We start from the raw sequence: 16,433 nt of genomic DNA on the forward strand, positions 1-16,433 counted from the left end.
TCCCCTTCTAAGTATCTTGCTCAAAGAGCTAAAGACATCTCATTGCAGTAGCATATGTATATCAATGTTTCTAGCAGAACAATTCATAATAGTTAAATCCTGGAAGCAGCTTGTATGCCCAACACACAAATAGATAAAGAAATTGTGGTATTTATGCCTGTTGGAATACATTTGGCTCTAAAGAAGGATTAATTCAAGATATCTGTAGGGAAATGGATGCACCTGGAAAATACAATGGATAGTGAAATAAATCAGGCATAGAAACTTAAATATCATATGGTATCTACCATTTGAGTAAAGCAAAGTACAAATAAAGAGCAAAATAAAGGATGGATAGAAGGAAATAGGGAGATAACTCTTTTGCAAATGGAATGGGCCCAGGAGACAAAAGATAAGGAGGGAAAGGGGCAAGAGAAAGGGTAGTTAACAGAGATGAGATGGGCCGAGTATAAGTACCAAATATGCATAATACGAATGAAAATGAGGAAAGAGAAATTAGAGACAGAGAAAGCAAGGTAGGTGGGAAGGAAATGTTATTAAAAAGGAATCACACTGTGTTATGTACGTGCATCTGTTCCCGAAGATGAACATAAATTTCAGGTACTGCAAACATGTACTAATAAAAAATTGCAATGTTCTTAACTATATTCACAAAAGTATGTGATAAATCTCTTCATTATATTTCTCTTGGACAAATCTCTGCTTTGAAAAAATTATCAAACAAGCCTCAAATTGGAAATGTTTATTAAAAAAATGGAAGATGGACTCCTTTCTTCAACAATGCCAAAGTCATAAAAGACAAAAGCTGTGGAACATTAAGGGAGACATAAGCAACAACTTAAAGCAATATCTGGCCCTAGACTGAAACTTACACTGAAAAAAATGCAGTAAAAATATATCTGTCAACTTATAAAATTGTAATATGGACTGTGATTAAATCAAATATTGCATATTAATATTAAATTACATACTACTGATAAATGTACTGTACTATTGCTATATAACAGAATAATCTATTCTCAGGGAAAACACACTGAACTATTCAGTGGTAAAATGTCAGGATTCAGAATATTCTCAAATGGCTCACAAAAATCAAACAAAGATGGATAAATAGGTAGGTATACAGGTGAACAAGACAGATAAATTTATAGGCCATAAGATAGATAGATGAGAAATAACAGATGACAGATGATAGATAGAGTGAACAATAATAAAGCAAATGGAATAAAATGACTCTGAGTTAAGGACATATGGTGTTCTTTGTACTCATATTATTTTTGCAGATTTTTTATAGGTTTGAAATTATTTCAAAATTAAGTTTTTTTCAAATGGATTAAACTTGGATTCATGAGAGCACGCCTATCTTTCTCTTTTGTGTTCAACCAAATCAGTCAACAGGTATTTATGGAGAAACCAGTAGTATGGACTGACTGAGACACTGGGGAGGCATGAGTGAATAAAAAAATGGAACGTGTGCTCTAACATGCTTAGTATAGTGAAGGCAGTGAGGAATGAGCAAATAGTTTAAAGTAGTGTCAAGGCCTTGAAGGAGAAAAATGAGAACAATATAGGAAAGAAATACACAGCATTAGTTAAAGTAATCAAAAGTAGCATTTCTAAGGAATGTCATTTCAGTTAAGACATCTACAACAAGAAGGAATTAGCTACACAAAATATTCCAAATGACCATGTAATGATAATGGATAAATAAAATGTAACAAAGCCATACAATGAAAGATGTTACTCAGAAAGAAGAATGAAACCCTGATACGTGCTACAACATGACTCAATCTTGGATAATATGCAAAGTAAAAGAATCTTAAAAACTGTATGTTAAATTACAAAAGGTCACATGTTACACAATTTGATTTCTATGAAATGCCTACAGTAGGTAATTCCATAGAGAGCGACAGCCGAATTGGTGGCTGCCTAGAACTGGGGGAGGGGTTGGGATATATCTGGTAATTGGTATAATTTCATCCATTTTGGGGATGAAAACATTTTAGAATTAAATAGTGTTGATGGTTATACAACTCTATTAATATAGAGTAAAAACTACTGAATTGAACTTCAAAATGGATGAATTTATGGCCTGTGAAGTGTATCCTTTTAAAGCTGTGGTTTAAAAAAAAAGAAGGGAAGAAAACAGCAATGGGTAATGGAAAATGGTAATGGCTTGTAGTATGACAAAGTCCCACAGTATAGCTATGAGAGTCATAAGGTTGAAGAATGGGAAAATATGATGAGACCTAAAAAGGTTTAAGAGCTCAGAGGCCAAGATGCAGCATGCACCATCAACCAGATTCTGAGGACATCGCAATGTTAACATATGAATGGCAACCTCAGTGTTATCTCTTTGAGAATAATGCCAATAACAAGACATCTATTAGCTGGATCATCTGTAGGAAATGTTGCATCTCAGACTCCCATATCCTTTCCCAGCAGCAAAAGCATCCTAAGTATATGGTACATGTATTCATAAACACGTATACATATCTCAGGGATCAACTGTTATGTCCTAAAGGAATATGTTAAAAGGCACTGTCACTTGGGAAAGTTCTCTATTTAATATTTACATTTATTTTTATTTTTTGTTATTATTTTAAAGAAATTTATGGGGTAAAGTGTAACAACTTGATAGACATATATAGTGTGAAACCAAGGCAGTTAATATTACCCTCTCTTGAAACATTTTCTAATATTTAGCTTGCTTAACACAGTGATACCTAACTGATTATCCAATGCCTAAAATTTTGTAATGGATGGTGAAAAACAATAAGATTATAAAACCCTAAACCAAAAGTATTTGGGCCTAATCTAAAACTTGAGTCATTGGACATTCACAATCTTAAAGGGAAGCAAATCTAAGTGGGCAAAAAGAAAACTAGGGAACTGTAGGGTGCCATAACTAATAAAGGACTGGTATTATTTCATTTGTCATTATTTGATATTGAATCTTCTAAATGTGATTATGTTATAAATGTTGGGAGTGATGCGTAAGTCCGATTCCATGTGACAGGAGAGGAAACTTGGCAAATTTAAGGCACGCGGAAGTTACCCAGTAGAGAAGGCAAATATGTTTGCCCCCTTGCTTCAGATTCCAGGTCTGATGGGTTCACTGGGATCAGTAACACACACTCCCTTATTCCCACAGCATTGAGCTAAGTCTCAAAGAGATCTGTCAATCTAGTTTGCTATTGTAGTTCCAGGACCATAAAATATAGTGATTAAATCACTCAACTGTTTTTGGAAATTCATGAACAGAAGGCTTACTTGTTACAGAATTTCTACCTGTCTAAGCCTTTCAGCTGCCCCAACCCTAACTGAAGGGAAAACTTTGTAAGCCAGAATTGGAAAACTAATTTTGAGGAATGGTTAGTAATTAGATGAAGAAATTGCTGTATGTTCTGCCACATTCCAAAATCAAAAGAAAATGCTGTTGGTTTAACTTTTCATCTTTACTATCCTGCATGCAAAATCTGTTTTTATCTCTCTATTAAAATAGATACTAGGACATTTCCAATTTTCACATATTTAAGACACCTGATTTTCTATATGGTTATCTTTAAGCAGTTTAGAAATTTTTATTAGAAATACCTTCCTGTTATTAAACATTTACACTACAAAGTTTTGAGGAACTCTTTAAGGCTTATGGGGATCTCCTTATAATTGGTAAATAAAAACCAAAAGTAAGAACAAAGTTGTTTTTTGCACAATGAACAATAACTTCCTTGTAGTTCCAGAAAGACTTAGTTTTTTCATGGTCAAAAGTAAATATGTTATGAAATGATGTCTAATTATGATTCTCTGTGTCACAGATGGTTTCTCACTGCCACTTGAGCCTACATCAAGTCTGTCCCCCATGGCAACTAGAAAAAAGCGGGGAGGGAAGGGTGCATTGCAAAAATGCTGAGATAATCAGGGAAAGTAAACTGCTATCTCTAAAGCAAAAGCAATGCACACACACACACACACACATACATATATGCGCAAATATATATACATAAAACAGAGTATATATAACTGAATTCAGAAGAAATCAAAGGATATAGCAACAGAAATGAAAAATAAGACAGAAAAAAAGAAAGAGATAAAATAGGAAAGTTTTTCCAAGGATCAGCATATTCTAACAACTCAAGACTAGTCCTTCATAAAGGCAATTTGCTTGCAGGGGCAGAAAAAGACTTGCATCAAAACCTTGGGATAAAGAAAGCTCCTAAGTCTCTGACTTCATGGTGAGGGGGGTTCCCAGTGCCATTTGATAATAATTTTTCTTAGCCACAGATCAGTTGTTCTAACAGGAGCTCCACATAACATCGACTAAGAAGCATTAGAAAATAGACCCCACCCTTAAATATACTGACATAATTGGTGTGGGTGTGGCACAAAGGATGGAACTCTCTATAGGGCAGGTCCCCCGGTGACTTGTGATGGAGAGCTCAAGGCTCAGAACCAACCCACTGTGTGATTAGTCAAGGGAAATTTTCTGATAAAGAAGCCATTCTTTAGTAAGTAATTAGAGCTTTGTGGTCTGTTACAATTATTCAACTTTGCTGTTGTAGCACAAAAGCAGCCATAGACAGAAAGTAAATAAATGAGTGTAATTTTTGCTCCAATGTGAGAGAATGAAAAGATGAAAATAAAGTGTTTATAGATGGGGAGGGGAGGAGGGGGTGAAGGGAGGGCAGAGGTAAGGGGAAAAAAATGAGAATCAAGACTTGCCATGTAAAGGTACATGATCCCAACAATGAATGTAACTGTACTGTATCCCTAAATGTACCAATAAACTCAATAAAAAAAATTTTATTAATAAAAAGTGGGCTGGTGGCCTGGATTTGGCCAAAGGCTGCAGTTTCTTTGTGTTTCTTCTCCACTTTCCCAAAATTGCTGTCTTTCACTTTTGCCATCTCTATGCCTCTGATATTCACAGATGATGTCACTGTACTTCAATGGGAAAATGGAGGTCATTCAGCAGCAAATCCTTCACCCGCAGATATGGTAAAGCTACATAGGCACCTGCAGTCATCTCTTTGCCTCCCAATATAGGAGCGTCCCTTCTTTTTAAGGTGCATCTAATTCTTTCAGCTACAGTTTTAAATCCATCACCCTCTCATCTCCTTTGGAACTCTACTCCACAAAGGGTCTACTGGCTCCTTTCCTTTTATTTAAATATACCCATGTCTTACCTTTAAACAGAACTCTCAAAGCCCTCATCAACCCTGCATTCTCCCCTAAATATTCCCCTATATTTTCCTTTCCCCTATGAATTCTATGCCTGTTGCCTCTTTTTCCGCTCTTCCCTCTTGACTCTTCCATCCACTACAGTCTGGCTCCTATCTCAACTAATCCACTGAAAGTGTTTTGGTCACAATCACCAAAGATCATATAGCAAATTCATAGTTCCTGTGGTACTTATTTTCTCTGCAGCATTTGACATTGCTGACTCCTCTTAAAACCCTCTCCCCATTTAGTTTTTTGCAATATCATTATATCACTGATCATTGCGATATCATTACTTTGCTATAATAATAATTAGTTCTTCTTCTGCTGGGTGCTTCCACATTGGTATTCCTTAGTACTATTCAATAAATTACCTTCTTATGCTACATATTTCTCAAATATTTCCGTGGTATGAAGCACCACCTGCCTGTGATAACTCCCAAGTTTTATCGGTAGCTCACAGTCCTTTCTTAAATTTAAGGTTGGTATTTCCATATACCTACTGCAAGCTGTACTGAGGTATTTTTTGCCCCACACCTGCCTTTTTTCTTTATACCTATTTGATTAATAGCTTTACTACAAACCCAAATGCTAAAGATCAAATTCTCTATCTCCCTCATGAGCCCTGATTATTCTCTGAACACTACTGTGCAAATATGTTAATAAGTCCCTACTTGAAGTCACTTTACTTCTATCCATGCAGTGGATGGCAAGCATACATGTTCAAGCATATATGTAGTCCTTCTTTCTTTCCAGATGCAATCAGCTGTCCTATCCTGATAATTTTACCTCTAAAATATCTGAGCAATCCATATCCTTGCAGACATTTATTTCCACTGCAACTACTTTAAGGTAGACTATAAACATCACTCACCAAGACTATTTGCAGTAAATTCTGAAGAGTATTTTTTACTTGCCTACACAGCAGTAGCCCCTTACTTTCTTCACATACTATTTCTCATTATATCATTGCCTTATTCCATCTTATACTACCTTTGCTAAAAGGCAGTTTTGCAAGGGAAAAGTGATCAAATTTTTGAGTGCCTTCTCCTGTTGAACATGCATAATATTTCATGGAGCTTTTTTGGTCATATCAACAAAGTCATTAGAATACAACTCTATCCCAATAGATTTGGGGTACCACATTTTAAATAAGATGAAGTAGAAAATTGAGTATCCACTAAGGGTGGTGATCAACAGGGTGAAGAGACTCCAAGCCATAATTAATAAGAAATAATGGTAAGAAATGGAACATTCATCCTAGAGAAGATTCAGACTTCTTTCCTGGAATAGAGTTATTTGGATACTGTTCTGTTCCCCTGTGTGAATGTCAGGATCATCAATCAGGCATTGTTCCTCCTTAATGAAAATATAGTATCTTTTCCTTAATAAGAAATGCTTACATAAAGTTCCTTTTCCTTAAATGGCAAATACATACAGAAATTTTCAAATTCTGCTGTCTACCAGCCTGCATATCATAGAAAGGAAACCATCAATCTATAAGGTTAATTCATTCCCCCCAGGAAGCCTTTTTTAGAAATGAATCCACATTAACATTTACCAATTTTCAGAATAGTGGTCAATCTGAATGTTTTTCAAAATCACGTCCCTAAATTTAATACTTAGTTTTCCTGAGTGGGGGTATCTGACATATTACCTATTTAAACAATTTTCCTATTCTGATTTAAACATTATGTATTTTAAAAATGGGAGTTTCTTTTAAAAATATTTTGCTGTAAGATGTTTCGTCAATTTCATCAATTCATCACAGCACCATAATCAGGACCACGACAGAGAGAAAAATTCTGAATGCTTTACCAGTAATTATTCCCTATGTCATTTGGCATTTCTTTCTCAAGAGCATGCCCATTATATTTCTTTTCCTTCTCATGTGTGCACATTAGTTTCAGAAAACACTTCTTTTCTTAAAAACCTACCTTTGCATCTGGTCCCGCTGATCTACATGTGATTATTTAAAATCATTATTAAGTTACCTTAATCTAACATGAGATTCTGAAAAATAAATCCCTTTTATCATTTATAATAGCATTATATTAATAATGATAGATTTCCTGATGTCTGCAAATCTTTCATGTAGTTAAAAAAAACCTTCATATATTAAGCAATGAGATGATTTAAACAGACTGAGAGGAATGCCGATAGCTTCCAGGGTTTGATGTGTATGCTAATAATTATCTCTTATCATGACATGAAGTAGGCTACATGGTTTAACAAATGAATGGGCCTGGTGTGGTCTTGCTCTTCTCTCACTCCTCTTTCTCATACTGGATTCTGGAAAACAGGATAAGAACATGGCTTCTACCATGTCCTCTAAGAAGCAGTCTATATGTCTGGCTTTGAAATAAATTCAGGGAATAAGAGAAAGCAAGAATGATTATAAGCAAATGTTTTACTTGCAGTTTGAGGCATATATTTTTATAGACATACTAAGAACCTTTAAGGCTAGCTAGTAGGAAGTTTGATAAGCAATTTTCTTCATTTTAAATATTCTATTCTCCTCCAATACAAGAATTCATACTAAAAACTAAAAAGTAGTCACGTATTAAATGGTCTCCTGTAATCCAAAAGCAGATGTAATGAGAATGAAATCCTGACTGCAGTACTATATCATATTGGCTTATATTTAAATGCGAAACACATCTTCAAAACTTTACTCTGGGCCCATGTTCTTTACTGAATTATAGTCTAGAATGTTTATAAATTCACCTGAAAGAAGCTTCATTTTTCTCTTTTCACTGCAAACTTGCAAGAAAAAGGCAAGCAGAAATCTGTATGTAAGAAGTGGAACCATAATTGACAGAAAAACTGTATATATTTATGAATTCCTAGAAGCCAGAAGTTTGCAGGCTTCCGGCACAAAATACTGAGAAAAAGAAATGTTGATTCCTCTAATTGAATCAGCACATTTTGTATGTATGTATTGAAATAGCACACTGTATCCTATAAATTGGTACATCTAAAATAATGACAAAATTTAAAGTACATAAGGCAGACAACAATTGTGCCAACTGAACAGACAAAGGAAAGTACAGAAGCACTTCTAGCACTGGCCTTCGTGTCCCAGGGTTGATCAGAGGGAGAAATGTCATTGATTTCTTGAAAAGTAAGCATGGACGAATACATGTCTAAGTTAAGAAATGGTTTTGTTTCTCACAAGTGCAAAGCAGGATAGCAAGGCAGACCATGTCATGCTACATAAAAACCCAAATAGCACTGTGTGCAAAATTCTTCAGTGATTTTTTTTTGTACTAAACATGCTAGTGTCAAATGACAGTAACTGGTAACAGCAACAGTTTTCACAAGACACGAATTGGTCCTTCCCACTGATAGATTTCTATTAAGAACAGTCTTCCTCTCATCACAGAAATCTGCACTGATACCACACAAATAGAGCATTTGCTTTCATGTCAGGTGAAAGCGAGAATAGCCAAAACATGCACACAAAGACTTACCGAGGTGTACAAATATCCCTCGCTGTTCATTGCCAAATACAGCTTGGTTTGAACTCCTTGAATAGCCACCACTCGCAGACCCACAGGGATGAGGTTAAACAGAGCTGAAAGTTAAAAGAATGTGAAACCAATGTTACAATTCTGAATTTTATGGTTTTTCAATGTTTTCAGTAGGACTGCTTGGTCCTCCAGAGTAGTATGCACTTGCTAAGAACAAACAGGTATATATTTAGACACATAAAGATAAAGCCTAGTTCTTGTTGCAGTCACTTTGGGACAATGGAAGACTTTGTGTCCCAATTCTTGTTTTTTATAGTGTCAGAGGTGGGGAGCCTTCATTCTTCTTGGGAGATCAAGTTATAGGAATTGGTTTCTACACTAAACACTGTCATCTTCTACAAACTGAAGTCTTCAACTCTTCCCTTAAATAGCTGCTGAAATTCTCACCAGCACAGTTAAGATCAGTAGAGGAGTAATTCTTAGGAGAGACAGTAGTTTAATGCCCTTGTCTGATTTATCTACATCACTTCCAATGCAAAACCTCAAAAATAAGTCTAGGCCTTGGAAAAGAGTCACATTTTATAATCCCGTGTTCCTAATGTTCCTCCTAATTTTTAGTCTCCAAGAGCAAAGGTTATATGAATGAAAAGTAATAAGTGAAAGAGGTGTTTCAATGTGTTTTTTCTGAAAACTGGTGGCAAGTAGGCAACCGATGTGTTTCAGTCAGGCCTTAATTTCTCCATTTGAAGATCTGACTGAGTGAAACTTACACCCAAGCTCTGCTCACAACCACACACCACTCACTGGAGACAAGCAGTGGGTGCCCTCCCACTACCAGCTGTCTATTCCCTCCCACACAGTGAATAAAAATAAAACAGTACATTTTTAAATCATAGTGCTTGCCACACACATTTTTTGAAAATAGCCTGGGCACCTTGCTCTCAAGAGCCATCAACCAACGCTGCTGATTTTTTCCTTATTTTGCAAGTTTTTTGAGGCTCATATATCAGTCTGGTATTTCTGTTATATGTAAAGGAGTCACTCGGTGAATAAGAATAAGGTTTCTTTTTTTTCTGGGATCACTTATCTCTGCATATATACTGTGCTGTGGTAGATGCTGTAATATGGATAAAAATATTAATGAGGATATAGGTAGAACAGATAATGTGAAATAGGAAGAAAAGTGACAAAGCGGAAGGGGAAACGGAAGGGGTGGGGGAAAGAAAGGAATGGAATTAATATGAGAAAATGAAAAATAATGGAAACAAAGTCTTTGTAGATACGGAGGGAGGGAGCGGTTGAAGGGAGGGCAAGGGAATGGGGAAAAAATAAGAACCAAGATGGATTATGCAAAGGCACAAATTTCCGACAATGAATGTCATTATATTGTATACCTTATGTGTACAAATAAAAGTAAATTTTAAAAAAAGACAAAACTGGAACTAGAGTCAAGTTTTCTGTCTCCCTGGAAAATATATTCTTCTAAAAATAAGAAAATTTTAAAAAGTTAATGAGGAACTAAGTACTACTTGATGAGCTTGCAATGTATCTTTCCCTTAAAATCAGGGTGTTACCAAAGAGGAGCTAGGACATATTGTACAGTTCAAAATACAAGTGTTCTTACCACATGCCACTGATGGCACTTCATTCAATACTCATCATATTAAAAGTTGTGCCCTTCTGTTATATGAGGTAAAGGAAAGTAATTGCACAGATTGCAAGCCCGGATCTCATGCTATATTTGACAATGCAATGCATAGGCAAGAAGTCTGATATCTTTGAGTATGTCATGTATATGTTATCTCTTTCTGCTGATGATCCTTTGCTCACAAAATGTGCTCAACAGATATCTGTAGGTTGACAGCAAACTGTACAGCAAAAATATGACAATATATTTTGGGAAGTTATACATCATAACCCCATACATAAAAGTGCATAATTAAAATTTTTGAGGTCTAAAAACATCTAAATAAACCATCCACACCAGTGAGGTTGGAATTCTATTATCACTACATACCTCCTGACAACTATAATGCAAGGATATGTGTGAAACCTATTATGATCATAGTAGTAGATGATGGAAATCAATGCAATTCAGAATTATTTCTAGAGCCTCAATTTTACAACATTCTGAATCTCTTAGTTCTCTTAATGTAGCATGTAATAGCAGATGGAGTAGTGAGATTGATCTCATTTTTGTCTTGTTCCCCAACCACTCTGATTAGGGTTGTAATGGGCATTAAAATGCTTACATTTCAAATATCAGACAATGGTAGGAAAAAGAGAAGAACATCCTTTTTCTATGCCTAGGATTATCTATTCCTGAATAATGGTATTAATTATATAACAGAACATGTATTTTTCACTATGTAATATAATTTCTGTGAAGGTTGATTCCAAAATTAAAACAACAGCAGCAAGGAAACAACAAAAAGTAACACCAACCCCAAACAAAAAACTGGACAATTTAGATTAGCTGGTCATACCAAGCCATTTTTCTTGTGATATTCATGATAGCTGATAAACTGCGTTGGCTTCAAATCTGTCTAGAGGAACTTTCTTTCCAGATAAAATGCAAAGGAATTGTGTCAGAAGGTGGGAGAGAACCACCATCTTCCTAAATGCCTTGATTTACGGATATGTTCTTCATGGATTTAAGATATTATTCTTATTCTCTCATTGAACCAAAAGCAAATAAAATAAATTCATAGCCATGAAATGTCTATCATCTTTGTCTTTTCAGGTGGAGATTATGGAATTTACAATGGCTGATTTGCTCATAAGGAAATTTCATTGAACTGACATTTACCATTGTCATAGTTTACATAAAGTAGGCTTAAATGATTAATATTAAACATATTTTTAGACATGTCTGGGTAAATGTAAAATGATTTGTTTTATTACTAAGTTGGAATTAAAATAATGAGATCAACTGAATTAAATGACAAAACATGATAAAAATACAAATTAAGAAAAGTATGACCCCAGCAACACATATTAAGAAAATACTATACAAATGAGTATCATTGGGAAAAAGAAACTTGTATTCTTGTTCCACTCACTGGAAGGGAGCGGGGGGGGTGAGAAAAAGTAAGGGATGAAAAAAGAAAAGAAAAGAGAGCAAAATATAATTAATATTTATTACATGCATGTACCAACTCCCCACAATAATTGTAACTGTTATGTGCTGCAAACATGTTATAATAAAAATAAACTTAATGCCAAGAAAATTACTTGACTTTAGAAGAAAAGAGAACAAATGTGGAGGGCTAGACTCCCATTGTGATGGGTGGGTTTAATCATTTCTCTCTCGTGACTGATTATGTCCTATGACATCCTCACTGGGAAGGGTAAGCTAGATCCTTAGCTTCCAGTCACTCTTGATAGCAAGGCCAGAGTCAAGCCTCACTGACTTGCTATTTATTTCTTTTGAGATTCTTTGTATTTGTATGCATCATCTTATGGTAATACTTACCTTTGGTTGACTTACCTCTTTGTTTTCATCTGCCTAAACACAGATTCTTGTTATCAGGCTCTGTTCTTTAAAGGTCTTCAAATATCATTACTATATAGAAATGTCATGCATATCAGTCATAAGGCAACCAAAGTCAGATGGTACACATATGTAGGAATGGAAGAGTAAAACCTACTACATGATTTAAAGATCCATAGTAAGAAATACAGCCTTGATGTGTGTTTGTGTGTGTGTCTAAAAGAGAGAAAGATGTATGTCTTAAAATGATTTTATGCAGTATGATAGTGATGAGTTTGGCATATACCTATTAATAAAACACAGCACAGTGGTTCAAATACTTTTTTAAAAAATTTACTTTTGAAGAAACTCATGTGAACACTGGATCAAAAATGTATTTTCCCTGATTTGGACCTGGAAAAAACATTACAAATAGATTGGCGTGGAGAAGACAGATCAGGTGAGGCTTATTGGTAGCTAACCATGAACTTCCCTTTAAAAATGCCCAACAGACCTCATTTTGTTGAGGCACTCTGGAGAGTTAAGAGCATCTTAAATTCCTTTATTCTTTCTCCAAACACCAAAGTGTACTACTACCCATCATCAGGTACTAATGCCTACTATTTGATTATAGTACACTTGACTAATTATTTAAATAAAAAAGGATGCATAAAAGAACAACTAAGATATCTTAATACTTTCCTATCACAACAGTAAAATTACATTTTACAAAAAACAGGGAAAACTGGAGGTTCTTTATCCTTGGAACCAAAAAGACTTTTTTCAAAGGCAGTTAAAGATGACTTCTTCTTGAGGTCATAGCTTGGCCCTCTGCCCAGAGAGCTTCCCTTAAAGTATAAGACTCTTTAATCCTTAACACTTGGACCCCCGTCTATGGCTTTTAACTATCTATAGCCATGCAAGGCTAAAAAGGCTGTAACGTACTCCTTAGCAGTTAGACCTATTTTCCTGGGCTGTTTTCTCAATTCCAGATGGTAACAGGGATGAAAATATGTCTGAGAGCTATCAAAGTCTGAGGGAGATTCAATAGAAACTGAATCAGAGAATGAATTGTGAGATCCAAAATTTATAGCCTATTGAACATTTAATGGGTCTGCAAAAATCTGTGAGTTGCAAAACAAACAAAAAACAATTATCATTGAAAGGAAGGCTGTACTATTTCAGCTTGTTTTTATAATTCCAAATGAAGAATAGATAATCCAAGGTTATATAACACCTTAGAATTACCTTTCAACAATTAGAAAACTGGTACAACTTTCGACTTGTGTCTTTTAAGATTCACGAGTACAGTCTTTGATTTGGACTTTACTTAAACTGTGCTTAAAAATAAAGCACTGAAGGAAATCCTTTACCCACCTGTGAACCTATCTTAACATTAAAGTTCAAATTAGACTTAGACTTATCAGTGTGTGAGTACAGGGGGAGCAGGAGTGAAAGCTTGTAATGATGAATTCTGGTAGAAAACCACTCCCGTCTCTTGAGATGAGACTGGTTCTTAAGAGTAGCGATAACATGCTATTTTGGGATCTGTGTGTGGGTGAGTAAATTTTCTGTGGGGAAAAAAAGTAATAAAATCCAAAGGATGGCCACAAATCTATCTAGATTACCATGGAGATGACATTTGTATCATTCTTCAGATGGTGTCACCATTATTTGCTCTAGTTCACTATTTTAGATATTTCATGTTCAACTTACTCTTGGCGAACCTGTGCAAACAGTATTATGTGTTGTGATCATATTTTTGCCATAAGGATTAGTGAGAGTTGTTTACTTAAAAAATAAAAAAGAACACAAAGTCAACAACATGTTGGTATACACTATTTATTCAGCAGTCACTTACTATAGGTGCTGTCCTCGTCTTTGGTGCCATCAATGGTTCCATCTGCCTGCAGCTGCAAGTGGTAGCCTTGTCGGCTGTACAGCTTGGTAACTATACCCTTAAGCTGTGGCTCTGCAAAGAGAATAACGGTTTGGATCAGTTGATATCTGTGTATAAGAAGTTGACGAGACTCAGAATACAGAATTCCAAGTTCATCTGCAAATTTTAGTGGAAAAAGTCAAACCACACTTTGAAAGAGTCCTGTGGGAGAATGACAACACATACACAAATTCCAGGTTTCAGAAGAAATCTCTGAACAAGGAAAGAAACATTTCATTTCTACCTCGCAATACTGGTAAAAGCCCCAAAGCTTCTGAGTGCAGCCAGATCCTGACAGCTTATCCTTTAGCTTAAAGTGTGGGGCTCTATCTCATTGAACATTCCAAATGGGTTGGCAAATGCCATAGTCTGTCTTTTCAACAATGTGCCACTTTTCAAGTACAGATAGAAAAAGGAAAATTACAAAGAAAATTCAGAGTTGTTTGCCATTCAGGGGTCAAAACCCACTAGCAAAGATTTCCTTCACAATTACAACAATTTGAATGAATAACCCCCCCACCTAAGAAGGCTAAAAGTGCAAAAATAACCTCAAAACTCATCAAAGAATCTGTGTTTAGAAAACTGAGGCTTCTATATAAAAAAGGGTGGACGAAGATACAACAACCATCACCATCTCCTATCATATGAATTATTTTTAGGGAAAATTGATTTGAAAAGAGGAGGGTTTTTGTTGATGTGGAAGAAAGAAAATTAGTTCATTCTTATTTTCAAATTTAATATCAGAAATATGATTACCCAAAACATGGGTTCTTAATTAAAATGATTTTAAATTATGAATCACCATAGATTAATCAAGCATCCACTTTACCCATAACAGCCATGCTATCCAAAATTTTGCTTTTAAGACACCTGTGCTAAAATAATGCTTATGTGATTATTCGAGTCACATAATCATGCTTTGGGACTGCTGAAGCCTTTTTAAAACAAGCCTAATTTACAACTAATGCAATACAAACTTTCTACAAACAGTAGACCTTTGACTGCCTTTCCATGCCAGGATGTGTAGAACACATAAGTAGAGAAATAATAGGTTGATGAGGAAATCTGATTTGTTGTAATATTTATCTGCGAAAAAGTAAGAAAACAGTGCAAATGATTCATTTGGTTAAGAATGTCAAATGCGCCGCATGTCCCCCCACCAAGGTCTAACTTGTCGCAACCTGACACCTACAGCTGTCTGAATTTCCCATCACCAGAATATCGTGGTGCTCTTATCACTGAAATGGTTCAAAAGAGACCACGATCTACCTTGTTCACTACTAAGTTCACTCTTCAACCTTGCATTTTCATACCAAGTAACTACAGTTCTACTGATCTAACCAGCTCACTGAACTCTTTTGCCGCAAGACTCTAGAAATTCACCTCCCCCCAGCAAACATTTCAAAGCTGCACCACAAGTTAATGTCTGTCCCCAAAAGCTTAAAAGTACGCGATTCAAAGAAAGGGAATGCCTAGACAGGGGAAGCCCACATCCCTCCGGGGTGAAAGCCGCAGAGGAAGGGTCTGACAGGCAAGGAGAAAGAAAAGAGAGGGATTCCCCGGGTTTTCCTGGGGGAGTGGGGGAGTGGTGTCTGCCCAGCTTGCTCTTGCAATTTCCACGCCACACACTACACAAATGATCATGTCTCGGTAACGCCTTCCCAGAGCCCACCGGCGCGCGTGCACGCGCGCGCACACACACACACACACACACACACACACACACACACACACACACACACACACACACATGGCGACATATCTGAAGCTGCGTCTGCGCCTCCTGGGCAGGGCATGCCCCCAGGCTCTGCGCCTGTCCCGGGGCAGTTGCAATGCAGCAAGCCTGTTACTGTCACGAAGGAGGTAAGAAAGCAATCGTCTTCCCACGCACGCACACCGCCTAGGTGGCCTCATCCGAACAAGAGGAGCTACAGACAAACTTACCTACGCTTACATACTCGCCCCCAATCCCTTCCACACTCATTAAGTACGGAAAAAAAAAAAAGCTAAAGCCCCTTCCTACCTGGTCTCCTTCTGCGCCTCTTCTTGGACCCAAAGAGTTTGACCCGGGAAAAGACATTTAACTTGTTTTTGTCGCAGCTGGTCTTGCCTTTGCTGGGGCTGCTGACACACTTGCAGGCGTTGGATTTCTCGCGCTCGCGGGCTTGTCTCTTCTGACGGATCAGAGAGCTGGCGATTGCCGCAGCCATGGCCACGACGCCCACCACCACCACTTCTTCTGCTGTCCCTCTCTGGGTTCGCCTCCTCCTCCTCCTCTTCCTCCTCCTCCTCCACCTCCTTCTTCTCCGCCGCTCTCCCGCTGTCTCGC

General features: G+C 36.6%; 1 protein-coding gene across 4 annotated transcripts in view; it reads right to left on the bottom strand.

Annotated features, from left to right (window-relative positions):
- Fgf13 (fibroblast growth factor 13) overlaps positions 1-16,433 on the bottom strand; it is a 495,594-nt gene that overhangs the window by 57,037 nt on the left and 422,124 nt on the right. For 3 of the 4 annotated variants that reach the window (XM_010640518.3, XM_010640520.3, XM_033760329.1), the window contains 2 exons: positions 14,027-14,137; positions 8,694-8,797 (listed from right to left, as the gene is read on the bottom strand). In XM_010640518.3, coding sequence (XP_010638820.2) covers positions 8,694-8,797; positions 14,027-14,137 — 215 coding nt within the window. Of the gene's footprint in view, positions 1-8,693; positions 8,798-14,026; positions 14,138-16,127; positions 16,428-16,433 lie in introns of those variants that run through there. The other variant, XM_010640517.3, reaches the window with a different exon arrangement.

Source organism: Fukomys damarensis, unplaced genomic scaffold, assembly GCF_012274545.1.
Source record: "Fukomys damarensis isolate Sample0158 unplaced genomic scaffold, DMR_v1.0_HiC HiC_scaffold_39, whole genome shotgun sequence".
In the NCBI taxonomy this organism is placed as follows: domain Eukaryota; kingdom Metazoa; phylum Chordata; class Mammalia; order Rodentia; family Bathyergidae; genus Fukomys; species Fukomys damarensis.